The sequence below is a fragment of the Haemaphysalis longicornis genome, unplaced genomic scaffold, assembly GCF_048455015.1.
Source record: "Haemaphysalis longicornis isolate Haplotype H1 unplaced genomic scaffold, Haemaphysalis longicornis Haplotype H1 scaffold_2, whole genome shotgun sequence".
NCBI lineage: Eukaryota > Metazoa > Arthropoda > Arachnida > Ixodida > Ixodidae > Haemaphysalis > Haemaphysalis longicornis.
The window spans coordinates 195246750-195265044 of NW_027526295.1; the positions used below are offsets into that span (position 1 = coordinate 195246750).

At 45.6% G+C, this 18295-nt stretch overlaps 1 protein-coding gene across 1 annotated transcript; it reads right to left on the reverse strand.

Moving 5' to 3' along the window:
- Positions 1-334: 334 nt before the first annotated feature.
- LOC144169739 (hypoxanthine-guanine phosphoribosyltransferase-like) lies at positions 335-14221 on the reverse strand. Its single transcript, XM_077699063.1, has 8 exons — positions 14053-14221; positions 12581-12687; positions 11322-11505; positions 10220-10285; positions 9114-9214; positions 7354-7400; positions 5608-5684; positions 335-582 (listed from the first exon to the last, which is right to left on the reverse strand). Exons 1-8 carry the CDS (start codon positions 14074-14076, stop codon positions 526-528), a joined length of 663 nt encoding a protein of 220 aa, XP_077555189.1. The 5' UTR covers positions 14077-14221; the 3' UTR covers positions 335-525.
- Between the last annotated feature and the right edge of the window lie 4074 nt (positions 14222-18295).

The following is an 18295-nucleotide window of genomic DNA, read 5'->3' on the forward strand; positions in this document are numbered from 1 at the left end:
ACAAAGAAGTTAACTGCCTACACTTCCATTCTCAATGTTCTCACTGAATGTCTGGCATGTAATGCGCACTACTGTGCAGATCACGCAATTGGAACCGAGTAACATTAACAACAGGGTAAAATAAAAAATGCAACGGAACCGGGACAAGTTCATACTGTAGGCATCAATTAAGGCCTCTCATTTCTAAAGTACTATAGTACACTGCATTCACCACACCTGCTTTGGCAAGTGTAAAATAACAATGCCACGAGACTCGAACAGGAGCCAATGTTAAACATCTATAAAGGCCACCTCTTTTTGGAGCGCCTTCATCAAGTTAGCACTTGGGTGTTAGTATAAAAAAAAAAAAAAAAATGCAACGTGGCTGGAACAAGTTCATTTCTTAGGCATCCAAAAAGGCCTCCTTGTTTTGGAATATTCGTACATTGTCCATAGTGCCTCATCAGATCTGCAAAAAGTAATGTGCCTGCTCATATACGTATACAAACGACAGGAATCATGCCCTAGGAATTTCAGCTGCTTCTGTCAGAACTTTGAAGCTGCGTATTTCTTCTTTCCTTCACTGCTGATGATGCACACATGCTGAAAAAAAAAAAAGAAAAAGTGAGCATATAGGTGAAGAAATAGCAAGGCTCCAACATTTGAGCACAGCAGATGGCAGTGTTTCGCCTTTCAAGATTTGTTTCTTACTTATGCTTATCACTACGCATAAAGATGTTTTGTTAGAGAAAGGGCAGCTAAAGTCTTTATAAAAAGAACAACGGCCACTGGCCTTTTTTAGCATTCATGGCAAGTGGAATAAAGATTACCCTCCAAAACTGTCAAGCAACAGATTGGCCTCGTTTTTGGCCAATCCCCAAAATACATAACACGGTTTTTGCTGTTTTTTGTCTGTCATTGCTGTTTCCAAATGCAACAAAATTTGAAGAGCTTTTCTTTAAGTTGCTGGACCTCATGCTGGGTCAAGGAAAACCCGTAGCTGCGCCTCTTTAACAGCAGAAAAATGTGGCAGAGTGATTACAGTTCTTGACTTGGAAAAGCACAGGAGCATGGGATATATCCCATGCTCATGTCTTTAGAACAGGGAAAAACAGTTGATCTTTCAGATCTGCACGAAGGATTTTCCTGCATGCAATGCGTGCACGAAAATTTGAAGATTGGATGAGTACTTCTAAAAGCACTTTACTTCATGAATAGAAAGAAAGAAAGCTAAAGAAAGGAAGGAAGGATTTCTCTACCACTGATGCCAAAATTCTGTTGGGGTGGGTGTCCTTATCCGGTCAGAATTAATTTCTTGTGGGTACGAATTGATTGATTGATTGTAGGGTTTAATGCGCCGACGCAACGCAGGCGATGAGGCGCGCCATAGTGGAGGGCTCCGGATTAATTTTGACCACCTGGGGATCTTTAACGTACGCCGAAACCTCGTACACACGGGCGTCTTTGCCTTTCATTTCAATCAGAAAAGCAGCCGCCGCGGCCGGGAATTGAACCCACGACCTTGTGCTCAGCAGCGCAACGCCATAGCCACTGAGCCACAGCGGCGGGTACGGGTACGAATCATTATCATCAGCAGCAGCCTGTCTACGCCCACTGCAGGGCAAAGGCCTCTTTCATTAACCTCCACTTATCCTGGTCCTGCGCTAACTGCGACCAATTTATCCCCGCAAACTTCTTGATCTCATCTGTGCCCATCTAACTTTTTGCCGCCCCCTGCCACGCTTGCCTTCTCTAGGGATCCACTCTGTTACCCTTAATGACCAACGGTTATCTTGCCTTTGCATTACATGCCCTGCCCACATCCATTTCTTCTTCTTAATTTCTACTAATATGTGGGTACGAATACGGACCTCCTATTGGAACCTTCTGTCAGACTCAAGTTATGAATTGAATGCATATTTTGCTTTAAAACTGAAAAAGCACAATGCCATGATTCTCTTCAAGTGTGATGCTGGAGTACAGGTTTCACAGTGCCCCCACAAGATTCACTGCCTTTACGTTTTAGGCCACTAAAAGAGAGCTTTGGGAGCATTCAATAGCACAATTCTACGATAACCTTTGCAACGGCCAGTACGAAAACCTAGTAGACAGTGCTCCTTAGTTAATACCGTATGTTCCGGTGTATAAGTCGCAGTTTTTTTCTGAAGTTTTTGCTGGCGCGTCTTATCAACTGTTGCGACTTATGTATGGAATTAATTTGGTACACGGCGGCTGCACGTGGTCCACGCTCGAAAAGGTGCCTGTGTGCTGCGTGATGTCAGCGCACGTTAAGATACACAGCTATATGGTCTAAATGAATGAATTATCTGTTAGCAAGTCGGAGGAAGAAGGCTTCGATGGTTTTGACAAAAAGCTGTCTGTAAGTACATGCCATCTGTGTGTATCAATAAACCATTTTTGAGAAGTTAGTTCTGTATAGACTTTGGACGGTAAATGCATTTCTAGCACTGCTTACCGGGGGATGCGTTCAGAGGCGGCGGCCGCCGCAACCATGTACTTTCGCTGAACTTTCTAACGAACTGATCCTCTACGGGTTTACCTGATTAACAAGTGCGTTTTGTAAACTTATACACCGGTGCGACTTATATACATTTTTTTTTTCAGAAAAACTGCCGTTTTGAGGGAGGTGCGACCTATACCGGAAAATACGGTAGCTCTTGTTTTTTTTTTTTTTTTTTTTTTGTAGTACGTCTGTCAGAAAACATTTGAATGTTCGACGAGCACTCAACAAAGGCATTTTCTGGTGTATCACGGTAAACATAACACTGCAAGGTGCCTTTCAGATTCCAAAAAGCAAATGACGACACAAATCGATATTCTGCCCCCCACCAAGGGGTGTACCACTTTTTAAGTGCGAATGCACTTCTTAAGCGAGCCTGAAGCGTCCGCCGCCGTCCGCATTCCGCCGCCGTCCGCATTCCGCCGCCGTCCGCATAGCAACAGCTGCGGGTGCGTGCGCTCCTCGTCTTCCTTGGCAACGGGGGGAGATGGGCGCGCGCTGCCTGGCCGCTGACATGGCACATACCCACGTGGGGGATCGGCCAGGAATCACCTCGTCTTCCTTGGCAACGGGGGGAGATGGGCGCGCGCTGCCTGGCCGCTGACATGGCACATACCCACGTGGGGGACTGGCCAGGAATCGGGCGTGAGAAGGGCTAATGCACCCGCTTAAAGGAGTACTGACACGAAATTTCAAAGCTGAGATCCGCTCTAGCAATCAAGTACAACGACAACACAAATAGGTGTCTGTGCATGGCACATACCCACGTGGGGGATTGGCCAGGAATCGGGCGTGAGAAGGGCTAATGCACCCGCTTAAAGGAGTACTGACACGAAATTTCAAAGCTGAGATCCGCTCTAGCAATCAAGTACAACGACAACACAAATAGGTGTTTGTGAATAAATGCATCTTTCTTTCTTTGTAGTTGTGTGTGTGTGTGTGATCACTCTTTCGCGAACATTACCGAACCGCGCAAATTCAACTCGTGCATTCGCACTTTCAGATTCTTCCCCTCGGGGAAATGCGGGGAATTTTTTGCTAGGTGAGATGTGGATCCCTGAGCTCGAAGTTTTTCTTTTTTTTGTTTTTCAACTGGGATTATTTTCTAGTTGCCCCATCGCGCAAGACTGAAAGATACAAATGCAATGAAGTGCACTGCATGTTCCGTAATGCCTGGTTCGTACAGTGCCTGCCTTTTAAAGCGAAGCTTTCTATGTCCAACTGACGGCGTATGTCGCGTCAAAAACACACTGCAGGAAAGCCAACTTTCTCTTTCGATGATGATGATCGTGGGTGAAGTGAAAGAAAAACACACTTCCCGTGGCCGGAATTAAACCCGGGTTTCTCACGTGATGAAGCAGACATCATAGAGTTTCTTAGTAAGTATACTAGAGAGGAAACTGCGCCTCGTAAGCCATGTCGTCATGGGGGTTCATGGGAAGACCTCCTTTTTGGCTTGGGCTTGGCATGACAATTGGATTCTTAAGCGGTTTTTGGGATTTGCTTTCTTCACTATGCATTAACACGTTTACGAGCTACAAGGAAGCCGAAATCCTCTCGTTTTTGTGGTAGCCGTGTTCAGTGAAACAACAGGCAATGCGTGATCGCACCTGACGCTGCTCATGCCGCAGTCGAAGGACATATGACTGAGCGGGTAATATCCCGCCGAGAAATTTGTAGCCGACGAAAAGAAGAAACAAAACATACTTGACGAAGACAAGATACGGCAAATACGGGCGCTTGTATCTTGTCATCGTCCACCTCTGTTGAACGCCACGTTTTCTTTTTTCTTGTTAAACTAGCTGGCGATCGGTGCACCGGTTCACCACGAAGGGAACGTTTTCATAGGCACGCTCAAAAAACTTTCCAAACTCTTCAAACAACTTATTATTTGAAATAATGGTAAAATTAATAAAATCAGAGTCTCTAATGAGTTCCCCCCAAATATTAACATTGTTCGTAACTACAACATTGGCCTGCGGAATAGCAGGCACAACCGTTCCGGCAAAAATACGCTTTACTTCCTTTTTCCTTAGTTTTAAAACAGCCTGTTTTGATTTTCCACTTACATAAGTGCACACTATTCTTCGCACTTTTGTGGCACTTTGTTTAAATTTGCGGTCACTAAAATGTTTCAATCCAAGCCAATGATGAAACTAAGGCGAGCGCGATGTATAATGGCGGCCCATGACGACACAGACGACCTTGATGTGAGCCGCATAGACGCTAGCGCCAGATTCCTCTCTAGTGTATACTGTAAGAAACTCTATGGCAGACACCTGTCCAATCGCGCCATTCCAGCATGGTCGAAGCAATTTGGATTTGGAGAGGGGTGCATGGACATGCTAAATTAGACAGGAAAATCATGCACCCCTCCATCTAACGAAGACGATGGTTGAACACGAAGCTTTCTTTGTGCGAAATCAAATGGTGAAGGGTCAAAGTCAAAGCCGCTGCGATCAAAAGTTTAAACTGCCTGCGAGTCAAAGCCACAGTTCACCGAGTCAAAGTGCAAACCTTCTGACAAGCAAGGAATCCCTCACGAGAAAGCTTTGCGTTCAACTATCGTGATTGTACGATGGAGGGGTGCATGATTTTTTAACATTTACCACTGGGGAGGGAAAGGAGGCAAGCTATAAATGTGTGAATGTTCTTACACTTCAGAAATACTGTTTGCTATTCAATTCAAATGTATGGTGCACCTTTTTTTCTTCCCGGTGTCTAATGTTTTTCAAATATTCGAGTATTGTGAATAACAAGAATAAAAGTTGCGTTCAACGCACGGCAGATGTGCTTTTTCCTTGGGTTGGCTTTCCCACAACACAATGCAGTTGTGAAAAAACAGTGAACACGTGTAACCTTTGCACAAAAGCGTACGCAAGCCTACCCACACGGTTCATCATCATACACTGGTTTGGAATGCTGCCTTGTCCAACAGAAAATAACTCTCCTGGATACTTGCGGTGTTACACTAGACATATATGCGACAATACTCGAAAGGCTCCCCAATACAACAGCACAGGATCCAGCCACCTAGGTCTAATATTTGACCACAGCCGCCATATGAGCCAAAGACCAAACTTACAGCCCTCATGGATAGTACATACGCTTAGGTCGCGGAAGTGGTCGTTGTAGTCCAGGGCATAGCCAACGACGAACTTGTCGGGTAGCTCAAAACCACAATCTAAGGTGTGAAAATAAATGCGATTTAATAACAGACATTTAGCATGCACCTGATTAAACTGTTTTTCGCATCATGCAATCGAAGGGCCTGTGGACTTGACCGTGTTTTAGTGTGCCTTGATATCTAAGCAGTGTCAAAGAATAAACTTTCTTCATTTTGTTTTTTTTTTCTGAATAAAGAAAGTTTATTCTCCTGACACTGCTTAAAGGAACCATGAAGACAAAATACAAGTTTGTTTTATTCGAAAGATTTCATGTTTTATAGTGCCCAAGCGCTTGTCCGGATACAAACGATGCTTTATTCACTGAGAAATTAATTTCGGTTGAAATTTGATTTTCCCACTAAATCGTGCGTTTTTGTGGTCTGCAATGACTTCACGGGAACTGCCCGCTTTGCAGCCTAGGATGCCTTCATTCACGCGTCCGCCGTAGAGGGTGGAGACAGGTATCCACTACCACCGCCATTTTGGGTCACTCGCTCACCGCCAAAGCAAGTCATTGTATTAAAACTGCACTAAAATTATCGCCGCAACGCGGTTTACTGGCGAAGTTTGAATCATCTTATTGGTTTCGCGTCGCTGCGTCTCGTGGGAAACAAAAAGAACAATGCTTTGAGCACGTTGACTCAACTGCGGCGGTGCTGGCATCGAGGTACCCTACGGCGGCGTTCGCGCGTTTGTTTACGTTACTGAACCTATATTGCGCCACCATACCGTGGCAAGCCGTATTTCAACCTGGCTTGTTTTTGTTCTGGGGGAAAATAATCATCTCGTGAAACATAGTGCTCGCTCGACAAATATGGTCACGTAAGACACCGTTGCTTGCGTCAGTCGGCCAGTGTCGTCTGAGACAACCCCAAAGCCCCGCAGTGCTGTGCAGCAAAACCTAGCATAGTGCGCGCAGTACCAACAGCAGTACGCATCAGTACTTCTATGTTTACTGTGCTTTCGTAACTTTCACTGTTTGTCCCACCATTTTTATTGCTGTAAAAGGAATGGGCCCTAAATTTAAGCACAAATATCTCGTTCTGCAAGCTTATAAGCTTTGCCTAAATTGCATTTGCTTTTGCTGGCCTCCGCCAATCGCAGAGCAGGCTGGTATGACATCATAGGTTCTGTTACGGGAAATGAGCGAGTAGGTCGCATGGCCATTCCCTTTTTTCCTAATTATATAGCTTATTTGAGCGAAGTTCACGTTAAAGCTGGTGTCAGTATGATTCCAATGAGGCCGTTTTTTGAATGAACCAAAGTTGTGTTTTGTCTTCGTGGCTCCTTTAATATCAAGGCACACTAAAGTAACATAAAATTCCATACGAACTTTTCGCACTGTTTCACTTTATTTTTTCCTGTCACAATCTCTACATTGAGGATATTTGTATTCTGCAACACCGTCGGAGTGCAAGAACATAATTTCAGATGCATCTAAACTCGTTCGTTCAAATGCGTGATAAGGAGAGTCAGTTTGAGACATGGTAAGGAGAGATGGAGGAAAGAATTCAAAATAAGAGTTAAAAAAAAAAGAGAGAAAAAGGAAAGACGCCCCTGGTAGTTTGATTCCCTTGGCTGTGCCCACAAAAGAACGCCACCGCTAATATTCCCATGAAATTTTTCACATCAAAATGAGACCTTCAAGTCGAACCTGTACAGGCTATTTGTGACATTTCAACTCACAATCTGGCTTGTAGTTTGAGCTTGCAGGGTTCCTCTTGACGAATAGACTGAAAGGAAGCATATGGAGAGAAAGATTAAAAGAGGTTAGAACCACAGGATCCAACACAATATCTTCTTTACATTACAATCCTAAGTTCACATACACAGCTCTAACGTACTGTAACACACTGTACATGGCCCTACCTTACTGTTCTATTCAGAAAAATGTCTAAATTTTCATCATTGACTCTTCGTAACATGCCAAATTGCAGTGCCCAAAATTTACACAGCAGCAAAGTCCATTTCTGTGCAGTGTGCACATTTGTGCATTATTAAACAGCCCCTTGAGAATTGTATAGTATTTGTATTCTCAGCACGGCAATTTTGGTACTCGCATACGTTTTCATGCTTTAGTCTTGCTTTGAAAGAATTTCCTTTTTTAATTGTGCGTGTGTTCCAAGAAAGCAGCAGTTTTTGTTTACTTGAACCATTAGTTAGACTCACTGCATTACTAACAGAAGTGATAAGCACACTAATGCCTGCAGTTTATTTAGTGCATGCACCGGCATAAATGATTTCAGAGCTTTTCATTCACAGCTTAACAGATAACTCTGCTAAACTAAATGCCTCTGATGTGAATTAGTTGCACTCTCACTTGTGGCTGCATTGTACATTTAAAAACTAAGAAGGTTGCTTATTTCCTTACATAGATAAGGGTAGAGCCTTACTCCACACGTCTAAATCCTCGAGATTTTATGTTACCTTTGGCTGGGGACAGAGGGAGTTTCTGCTGTGCCTTTAAAAACAAAATACGCATCAGAAGCCACTGATGAATGGAAATTACGTTGGCGCATACTTTGGGATTGAATAACTACTGCGGTGCATTCTAGCCACAGGTACAGTTAGACATCTCAAATTTAGCACCATCCTATGTAACGGTCGCTACCTTTCATGTTTTTGTTTAGCCTAGCCTTATGTGGGATATGAAAATGCGCAAACGTATATTGCCAAATGGTGCAAGGAGGGTAGTGAGAAGGAAACTGCCGTTTCGTAGAGATGTTTGTCAAATACATTGTAATTGAGATTGTGTTCAGATAATTTCACTAAAATAAAAAGAGAAAATTTTAAACTAAGCTTTTAACTCAACACAGTACTAAGCTTTTAACTCAACACAGTGCAGAGACAATTAATGCACAACCCTCTCCTGTATCCCTTTGAGCTCCCAAATAGGAATTTGGGAAACGGCGATCTAGACGGCAGGTTACTGATGTGTAAAAAGATGTGAAAAGACTTTCAGAGGCTGGGTCTTAATAAAACATTTGTACATATCGAAAACAAAACAAAACAAAACAACAACACCCATCAGCCACTTTCAAACAAAGATGTCAGGTTCAACCAAGGTTATTTTTAAGCTACCTGCGTGCGCTCAAAATCTTTCTTCAAGCCGTGCAACCCAACTTCATCTGTAACAGCTGTTGCACTGGTAAGGATACAATGAACCAAAGGAGACTGAAAAATCAGGCTGGCACAGATTGTCAATCTTTTTAATAATGACAATGGCCCCCCCTTTTTTTTACGTTCATTTATGAACTTCAACCTCGACATTTCACGTTATGTTGGAAGCCCCATTGAAAGCAAATTGTGCACCACACCTGATAACATGAAAAGTGATCTCTCTTTGAACCCTACCGAAGAATTCTTTTCTTTCTCATCTGCTCTTTGTTTGATGGTGCACCAAACAAAAATGCATTGGAAGTTTGCAATTTCACCGGCGTTCTCACCTGGCAACTTTGATCTCTTCAGTCTGGAAACCTTTGAGATACTCCAATAGAGCAGCCATTGTCTTGCCAGTGTCAATGATGTCTTCCACAATCAGAATTCTCTGCATGGAGACATACGACGTGAAACACCCGAGGGAGAGAAAAAAAAAATGTTCAGAAGGTATTCAGAGAAGTCCATTGAAGGCTTGTAGCATTTGAGGATGTTCCTAACACTGACCATCATACATTCTTTTTTTTTGGTGCTTGCCTACAACAACAGGAACAAGCAACGCGTAAGCAGTTCTGAGACGTCAAATACTTTTTCATACTTGTTCAGTGTCTGCAATTTGTTTTGTTTGTATTTTAACAAAAAGAAAGAAAAAAAAAAAGCAGTGAACGGCCCTTACATGACACCTCGCAAGTAGCCTGCTGTACCTTGGCCAAGACGCCTGCTGCATCTTGGCACAGTCGTGAAGTGAATGTGCCTCTTTTCAAACATCCTATTTTGGTGCTTGTACCCTTTGAAGGCTTGCTTTGAGCGTACCATAGTTTCGCTTTGAAGAGGGCCTCTGCATTCGTGCAACGTGGTTATAGGATCCCCCTGACCACCTATGATTTATGCCGCTGGTCACAGCCAATGTCAGCAAATGTACAGGAGGATTGTGCGAGGGAGGCGGCCTGCAATGCGCTTGTACCATTAAGATTGCATTTAAATCGACCGGAAGAAACAGGAAAACATAGTCAGTGCATTCTAGACTGTGATCTGGTACGGCAATTCAACCTTGTTTAGAACTTACTTCACAGCCCCTCTAACCTCCAAAGGGGACGCAGCTTAAATGTAAACAGAAACTGCAAATAAAGTGGAAAAAAAATCAGGAGGGCAAAAGGAAACCCCCTCTTTAGAGATTAAAAATGTGCTACTGTTACCCAAGCATGTCTTCAAGTGCATAAAAAAAAACGACACAGGCACGTATTTGTCCTAGCTTCTCGTGCAAGAAGAAATTCTATTGCTCAGAGTACATTTGATACTTTTGCTGAATGGCCGTAAGCCCTTCATACATTTTCAAGTAAGACTCAATGTTGACAGCATTAAGTACACAACGCAATATTCCTTGCAGAGTTACTACCTGGCCTTTGAGTGCTTGCATGCAGTCCAAACCCATAACAGTGACTTCCCCGGAAGACTTGTCACCCTGTGGGAAAGACAAAAATAAAAAGACATCGGAAAAGGACTCGCAGCAGCCAAACACGTGCGTCACCATCCGTATCGGCAAACAATGCTAAGGGAAACACTTGTGGGCCATCAATAACACTGCCCTGGCCTGCATGCCTGTACTACATAGCCTGTATTCACTGGCGAGGCACGCATGCAGGCAACCATGTGAGTGCGCCATCACTCGTTATGTCGGGCTTCGCGGGATGGCGGTGCTTGTCCGTGCTAAGCATACGATTTGTGTTGGATGTTCCAAACTCTACCCCACCGAATGCAATGTAATGCCTCGAGTCCAGTGTGAGTGTATTTAATAACGTCTCTGTTGACACGACCGTTGAGAATGGGGTTAAACGCAGCAGATGACGCACGTCGGTGGTTTTTTTTCTTCGGCGTGCGGGCGCAGTGGGACAAGCCGCGCCATGTCTGTGGTGCAGTGGCCATGTCCGTGACCGTGTCTAGTGTTGCCAAGCAAAGTAATTGACAGCTAAATTTTCCAATGAATACCACCTATACAAAGCCAAGTGAAAAAAAATCACCTGGGCTATTTTTAGAAACTATTACAACGGAACGGTATATATAAAGAACATGAGTTTCAAATGGTAAGCACTACAGGCATGCACAGGCTGAAATTTTGTGTACATGTCACACACAGTGTGGTGAGAAAACAGTTAAGCTCGGTGCAAAGCGGCTGCAGTACTGAGCGTGCACCTGACAAAAATGATTTGCTGCTATTTTGGTGCTTTGCACGAAGTACTGAACCCTGATGACAGCTTGACAATATAAAAAGACGATGCAAATATGACACTGAGCAGCATGTAGTCTTCACACCACTCTCAGTGCTTTCTGCTATTACATTGCTAGCTTGTGGGGTCCAACCACCGTGCCTCTTTCGTTGTTTTTCTCCCTTTTTACGGGGTAGGCTGGCGTGTAGTTGAAGGTATTGGGAAGTGGTACAGTGAAGTCATATTCAGGTCCTCGACTTTTGCTCTCATGACTGCAATACAACTTTGACTCACCACGTAGCTCTTGACCCGTATGAAGTCCGTGGAGAAGGGGGTGGAGTTGGGGTTGAAGTGGTAGTGCTGGCGCATTTTGTCGAGCATATCGGCGAAGAAGCGGTAGCCGCCCTTGAGCACGCACAGTGCCCGGAAGGGTTTGCCATTGAAGTGTGCCACTATGTCCTTGGCCATACGCTCTATCCTGCATGGGCCACAAAAGTCACAGGACACAGAAACGTTACTTATGCGAACACTTACAGCCCACAAGTATTCTGAGAACCATTCGAAGCTCAGAAATGGGTGATTTAAGTAGCAAAACTTAAAGGGGCCACAAGTTTGTTTTATTTGAATAATTGTGTTTTATAGTGCCCCCAGCACTTGTCTGGAAGCAAACGATACTTTATTCACTCAGAAATTATTCAACGCAAGTTTTTGACCGTATTTGTGCTTGGCTTGTTTTTTGTGAAGGTAGAAACGTTTCATGAAACATGGTGTTCGCTCGACAAGTATGTTCCCGTAAGACGTCAATCGGCCAGTATGTTCCCACTGGCTTACGTCAATCGGCCAGTGTCGCCTGAGTCAATCCAAAGTACAGGCTGTGCAGCTTGTACTATCAGAATTCTCTGCATAGAGACATAAGACATGAAACAACCGAACGAAAAAGGGTGCACTATGCTTGTTTTAGCTGTGCAGCTAAAACAAGCATAGTGTGCGCAGTACCAACAGCAGTACGCATCGGTACTTCTATGTTTACGTGCCCTTTCGTAACTTACACTGTTTGTCCCACCATTCTTACTGATATAAAAAGAATGTGCCCGTAATTTAAGCACAAATAGCTCGTTTGGCAAGTTTGCAAGCCCTATCTAATTTGTGTTTGCTTTTGGCGGCCTCAGCTAATCGCAGAGCTGCCGCATATGACATCATAGGCTCTGTTGCGGGAAATAAGCTCGTGGGTCGCATGGCCATACAGCTTATTTGAGCGAAGTTTATGTCAAAAGTGGTGTCAGCATGATTCTAACGAGGCAATCTTTCGAATGAATTAAACTTGTGTTTTGTCTGTATGGCCCCTTTAAGGGTTAAAGGTTGTGAGGACATCGCACCCGACAGGAGAGATCAGGAACATTATATCCCACTGTCCTGCCTCCCGCAGCATCAATTATGGGAGCTTCAAACGAACGGACAAGACACTGTAGGAAGGAAAGGGGACAAGGATAGTTTGTAAAAATGTTATCACATCAAAATGCAGGATACTTTTTAATTTGTATGGCGATACTCACCGATCTTGAACAAGTCCGCACGGGATAAAAACAGATTCGATGTCATCCTTGTAGTGACTGGGAATGCAGAAGAGGTCAGTGCTGTAACCCGGAAAGTTGTCAGGTATCTGTAATATGTACAAGATGCGTTCAGTGTCTGCTGGCCCAAACGGCCTCATGAATTCCATTTGCTAAAGTATGGCAAAACGGGGAAAAGTGCAGATTAAAAAAAAAACTAAATTTCGTTTTGTGAGTAAGAGTGGTGCTGCGAATAAATTTGGACTGCCTTTTTGCAGATGCACCACATTTAAGGATAAAATAATTTCTAAAAAAATTTTAAAGGTGGAGAAAACACTGAATCAATATAAACATCCAGCAGAGTGTGGCCATAAGCCATATGGCAAGTGCACCTCCTTAGATTGCCTTTATTATAACTTTTTATGTGGTACCTTTTAGTGTTACAAACTTTTCCCCAAATTAATTTGACCTTCAACAACTTTTCATGCCGAAGTTCTTGGCCCCAATTCGACTCTCAGTCAGCTCAACAAACGGCTCTAGACAGGCAGCGGTTAAGGATTCGAGCCGAATAGGACGAACAATTTTAGTTAGCAACTAATACGTGGGGCAGCCAAGTCAGTTTTACTCAGGTGGATATTACTTCCAATTGTACAGAATTATCAGTACACTGCACTTGAAACTAGTCAAAGAGGGTATTTGGAATAATTTACACCATCCAAATTTTTTGAGCCCGCTGCGCGTCGTCCTTATTTAATTTTAGCACACAATGGGGAAACACCTACAGAAGCTCGATCTGTTTGACGGCTGCCGGTTGCACCAGAGGCAAGGAACGAAGAACTGTCTCACCGGTTTCACGTTTTTATTAGCCAGCGTTCTTATAAAATTACAGGAATATAGTATTTAAACAAAAGCTTTGTTAGCGGATATGTCGTAGGAACACAGCGTGGTCGCCGCCACGCCGCGCGCAGGTTGTCGACGGCCACAGAGCGAACCCTTGAAGTGGTCCCAGAAACGTCGAATAACGCGCGCTAGAGGTGCCCCTGGTTAACAAAACCCTGCCAACCAACTGTTTTGCAGCCTCAGCGCTGCCTTAAAGAATGGCTCAAACTGATACGCTACGCAGGGAAAGGTAACTCGCACAGGTAGTGCGGAACGGAGGCGCTGGTTAAAACCACGTGTGCGCTGCTTTTCGGCGCAGGTGTCTTTCGTGGACGTTCAAACGCGTCCACGACGAAACAAAGAGAACTGGAACGTCAGCTAGCTTGTTTTCTCCCCGGGTCTCTCGCAACGCATCCGTTCGGGGGATAGGAACGGACATGAACGAACGAGAACAGCCGCCGAGCGTAGTCACCGGCGTGCTCTGTCACGAGCAGACGCCTCATTCAAAAGCGGCATGTGGTCGCCCCATATCCCGTAGTACACGTTGCGCGCAAGCCGTTGTCGGCAATGAACGAGCGAATGCTTCGAACACTTACGACTACGTAGTTTTTGCCGGCCATGGTTCGAACGGGGAGCGCTTCGGCTATGCGACTCGGCTGGGTTGACGCCTCGGTCAGTTACTTTGTAGCTTCAGCTGCTTCGGCTCCAGCTGCACGCACCGCGAAACCAGAAAAGAAAGAAACGAAAATGAAAACCCATTCCAAAACAGCGCCAAAAGGAGGAAGGCCGGATACTCCCGGCGCCTTTGCGGCACTTTTGTGCGGGTTCTCCGCTGCAACTTGTTGGGCGCTTTGGTCGCACAAGCCACGGCCGAGCGGCCGTGCGCAAGCAACCAAAATACGGTTACCCAAGAGGTGCACCGTGCACGATGGGTTGGCTCAGATGGCTCTATGGCTCAGATTCAAAGCCAGTGCTCGAGCTCCTGTCGAACGTTCAGGCGAGAAATGGGTATCGTATATTAAAGTGAAGCTCTATCCCCACTCCTGCGCCGTTGTACGCCGGTACGCCATGCAGGAAAACCAACTTTCGCTGATCGTAGGTGAAGAGAAAGAAAAAAAATCCCGAGCCTTCTCCCCTAGCGTGAACGCACACAGTGTATAAGTGTATTTAAAGATGGTCTGTTTCTTTCCACACGGTGCCTGCTGATTCGGCGTTGGAGAAGCGCCGGTGGGAGAAGCAATCGCGCGCTTGCTGAGGTGGTGGCGCCCTCTCTTGTGTTTAATCAAAGCAATTACATGAGAGACAGACTGGCTGTAAGTTGCCTTCCTGTCACACGCCGCAGCATGCTAAGAAGTATGCTTCACAGGAGAAAACCTGGCGTTTGAACCCAATTTAGAGACGGAGTCCGAGGCGGAATTTTGAGAGGGAGGGAATGAAATTTTTCTTCGCCTCTCAGCGGGCATGTCGCTTGCGCTCGGCTAGTGTCACTAGGTCCTGCTTAGCCTTCAAAGATAATCTCCAAACATAATTCTTTACCAGGAACACACGGAGGGTGGGGGGGGGGGAGGGGTCCCATTGTTTGCAGGCGCCTATTAATCCATAATGCGGTTTCGATGCTGAGCGCTCCGCGTCTCAGGCCTCAGCGCCTTGGCGTTTTTGCCCACGAAGATAAAACCATGGGTACAGCCTTGCTGTAAAATTGTTGTGTCTTTGAAGCACGAAGCGTTCTAGAGTGAGGCATTTGAAAAATAGTGTCCCGGGGATCAATTCCCTAACAGGAGAGGCCGTCATATCAAAGCGTCGCGGTAGCGCCATGCAAAATGTTCTCGGGTTGGGGCGCCGCTTTGAAGGGCGGAGGAAAAACGAAAACAAGCGTGGGAAGCACTCCCAAAAGTGCGAAAAGCGACACGCAAAACAACTGGGGAAGTGCGGGGACGCTTTGCGCCCTTGTGGGAGTGATTCCCACGCTTGTTTTCGTCCTTCCTCCGCCCTTCAAGGCGGCGCCCCAACCCGAGAACACAAGCATTTGCATGGCGCTACCACGTCGCTTTGATATGACGGCCTCTCGTTTTAGAGAATTTTTAGCGCGATTTTTTGCCCATGGAGATGAAACGTTCTAGAGCGAGGCGTTGGAAAACGAGTGTCCCGACTCCCGGTGTGTTCTTTTAGTTCGCGTTACGTATCAGCGCGAGACGTTGGAAAACAAGTGTCCCGGTGTTGTAGTACCGTGATTACATCAGACGACAGGAGGAGCCGACAGCCGGAGCCCCTAAGGTGCTTCGCTTCTAAAAAACGCCTCCCGTGGCCGGAATTGAACATGGGTCCCTCGAGTTGTGAAGCTGGCGCGTCTCCCGATCGCTCCGTATGTTGACATTGTCGAATTACTCGGACGACAACCAAAGAACCCGTCACGAGAAGAATGGCGTTGCTCGGCGTTCCGAAAGGCTGTTAGCCACAATTAGGCCTAACTCCCCATTTCGAGGTTTAGGACGTAACATCTTGGGGTTTTAAATGGGTTGTGAAGAGATTTTCAAACAAACTGTGTTGCGTGGGTACTTATAACTTTGGAAACTTGATAAGCAAACAATGCATGCCCGTTTCGTTGCCCGATATCGGCAAATAGGGGAAAAAAAATGCAGTTCCCGGTTTCACCCAGGCTTTCCTCCTCGACTCGTGCAGTCAGTCGTGACGTGTTGCTAAGCAGCCAATCGCAGTTCCCTCTCGTCTGCACAACATGTCGGCACAGAGCGGGCTCGCAAAGGGTCTGATAAAGCTACAACATCGGTGCCATGACGAAACTCGCCCTGCAACTGAACGGGAGATGTCTGATCTCTGATACGACTGATCAACGTGGTTGAACCAGGTTGAACTTTCAGTCAACAACGCGGCCGGGCGAGTGCCGCAGGCAGAAGCAACCACGTTTAAAGTAAACCAGGTAATTGTAAACTGTTTGTGCTGTTTCGCACGAGTCTAAACTGTCGTTCTGCTTGCCGGTATTTCTGAACAGACTTGCCGACGTCTGCCTCACGTAGCCTGTAATGTGAGTTGCGCGAACGTGAAACTTCTGACCTGACGAGATAAATGACCGGAAGCTTAAAATGAGAGTTTACGAAATAAACACATTTATAGAAGGAACTTAGCGTAGTTGGAACTTAAAACCAACCCATCGCTTACTCATCAAGTGCAAAAATAACTAGCGAGAAGCAGTGATACTGGTGATACAGCGCCGAGTCGCCGAGTCCGCCATCACGCAGTTTGATTGCTTCCTTGTTCCTCCAATAAACAATGCTGTTAACGTAGTTTCGTTGATTGGGTATGCTACACTTTGGCTTACTGCAGAAGCGTTCGCGGTCAAAGTTAGCGTAAGTTGGCAGTCAAAGCTCTGGGTTGATTAAGATTTATGAAAAAAAAAAAAAAAACGGAGCGTTGGGTTACAAATGCGAAGCAGCTTTTATGCCACACTGTTCTGCGACGCGCGCTTCCTTGGTAGATAGTGTAGTGGATAAAGTGTCTGACTTCAATGCAGGTTGGCCCGGCGGCCGCAAGTTCAAATCGCACGCGGGGCACCTTCTTTTTTGCTTAAGCGGTGTTGTGCCATTTGATACAAAAAGGTAAGATTCGTAAGAGAATTCGGTAAAACAATGTTGGCAACAAATAAAGGATGCATTATTTTGAAAATATCGGGTTTACAGCTGTACAGAACAATATACGCGAAGAGCGTAACTGGTTTCGGTCTAGAACGCTCTTACTGTGACGTCACTTTTAGTTGAGCTGCCGCCCGACGGTGCGCGCATGGTCGCTTGCGATTCGCCTCAAAACGAGAATTTCGATGGTGTCTCCTAAATTATAGAAGCAATGAAATGTGAGAATATTTGAGATTTATTTTCTCAGAATGTCATTTAGGTAGGCAAATTAAGCAAAGGCAAATGCATTTACTCTTCACGACCCCTTTAACACCTCAAACCGGAACCCACTCGAAAAATTGCTCACTGAACGCCAAGCAGCAGGTACCGATTCGCTCCGTGCACCCCAAACCTAAACGATAGGCCTACGGAGTGCACACCCGAGAGTTTCTGTGGGTATTCTAGAAAAGTGGTGCGTACCTCCAGAGTCGCACATACTCGCAGTGTGGGATTGGCCAACCAAGAAATCCATCGCAAGAAAGCTTCGCGTTCAACCAACCATCGTCGTTAGACGGAGGGGTGCCTGATTTTTAAGTGCTAATGCACTTCTTAAGCGACCCTGAACCTGCGTCCAACGGCGATGTCCGCGCACGTGGAGATGGGCGCGCGCAGCCTGGCCGCTGACATGGCACATACCCACGTGGGGGATTGGCCAGGAATCTCCTCGTCTTCCTTGGCAACGGGGGGAGATGGGCGCGCGCTGCCTGGCCGCTGACATGGCACATACCCACGTGGGGGATTGGCCAAGAATCGGGCGTGAGAAGGGCTAATGCACCTGCTTAAAGGAGTACTGACACGAAATTTCAAAGCTGAGATCCGCTCTAGCAATCAAGTACGACAACACAAATAGGTGTCTGTGAATAAATGCATCTTTCTTTCTTTGTAGTTGTGTGTGTGTGTGTGTGTGTGTGTGTGTGTGTGTGTGTGTGTGTGTGTGTGTGTGTGTGTGTGTGATCTCTCTTTCGCGAACATTACCGAACCGCGCAAATTCAACTCGTGCATTCGCACTTTCACATTCTTCCCCTCGGGGAAATGCGGGGAATTTTTACTCTAACGGTTTCCGAACAGGCTTCAAACGACACATGATCATGGGCATGTCGCGGACTTTCAATAGGCGACCAGCCATTGCGGCCTGCTAGGAAATCAGACAGCAAAC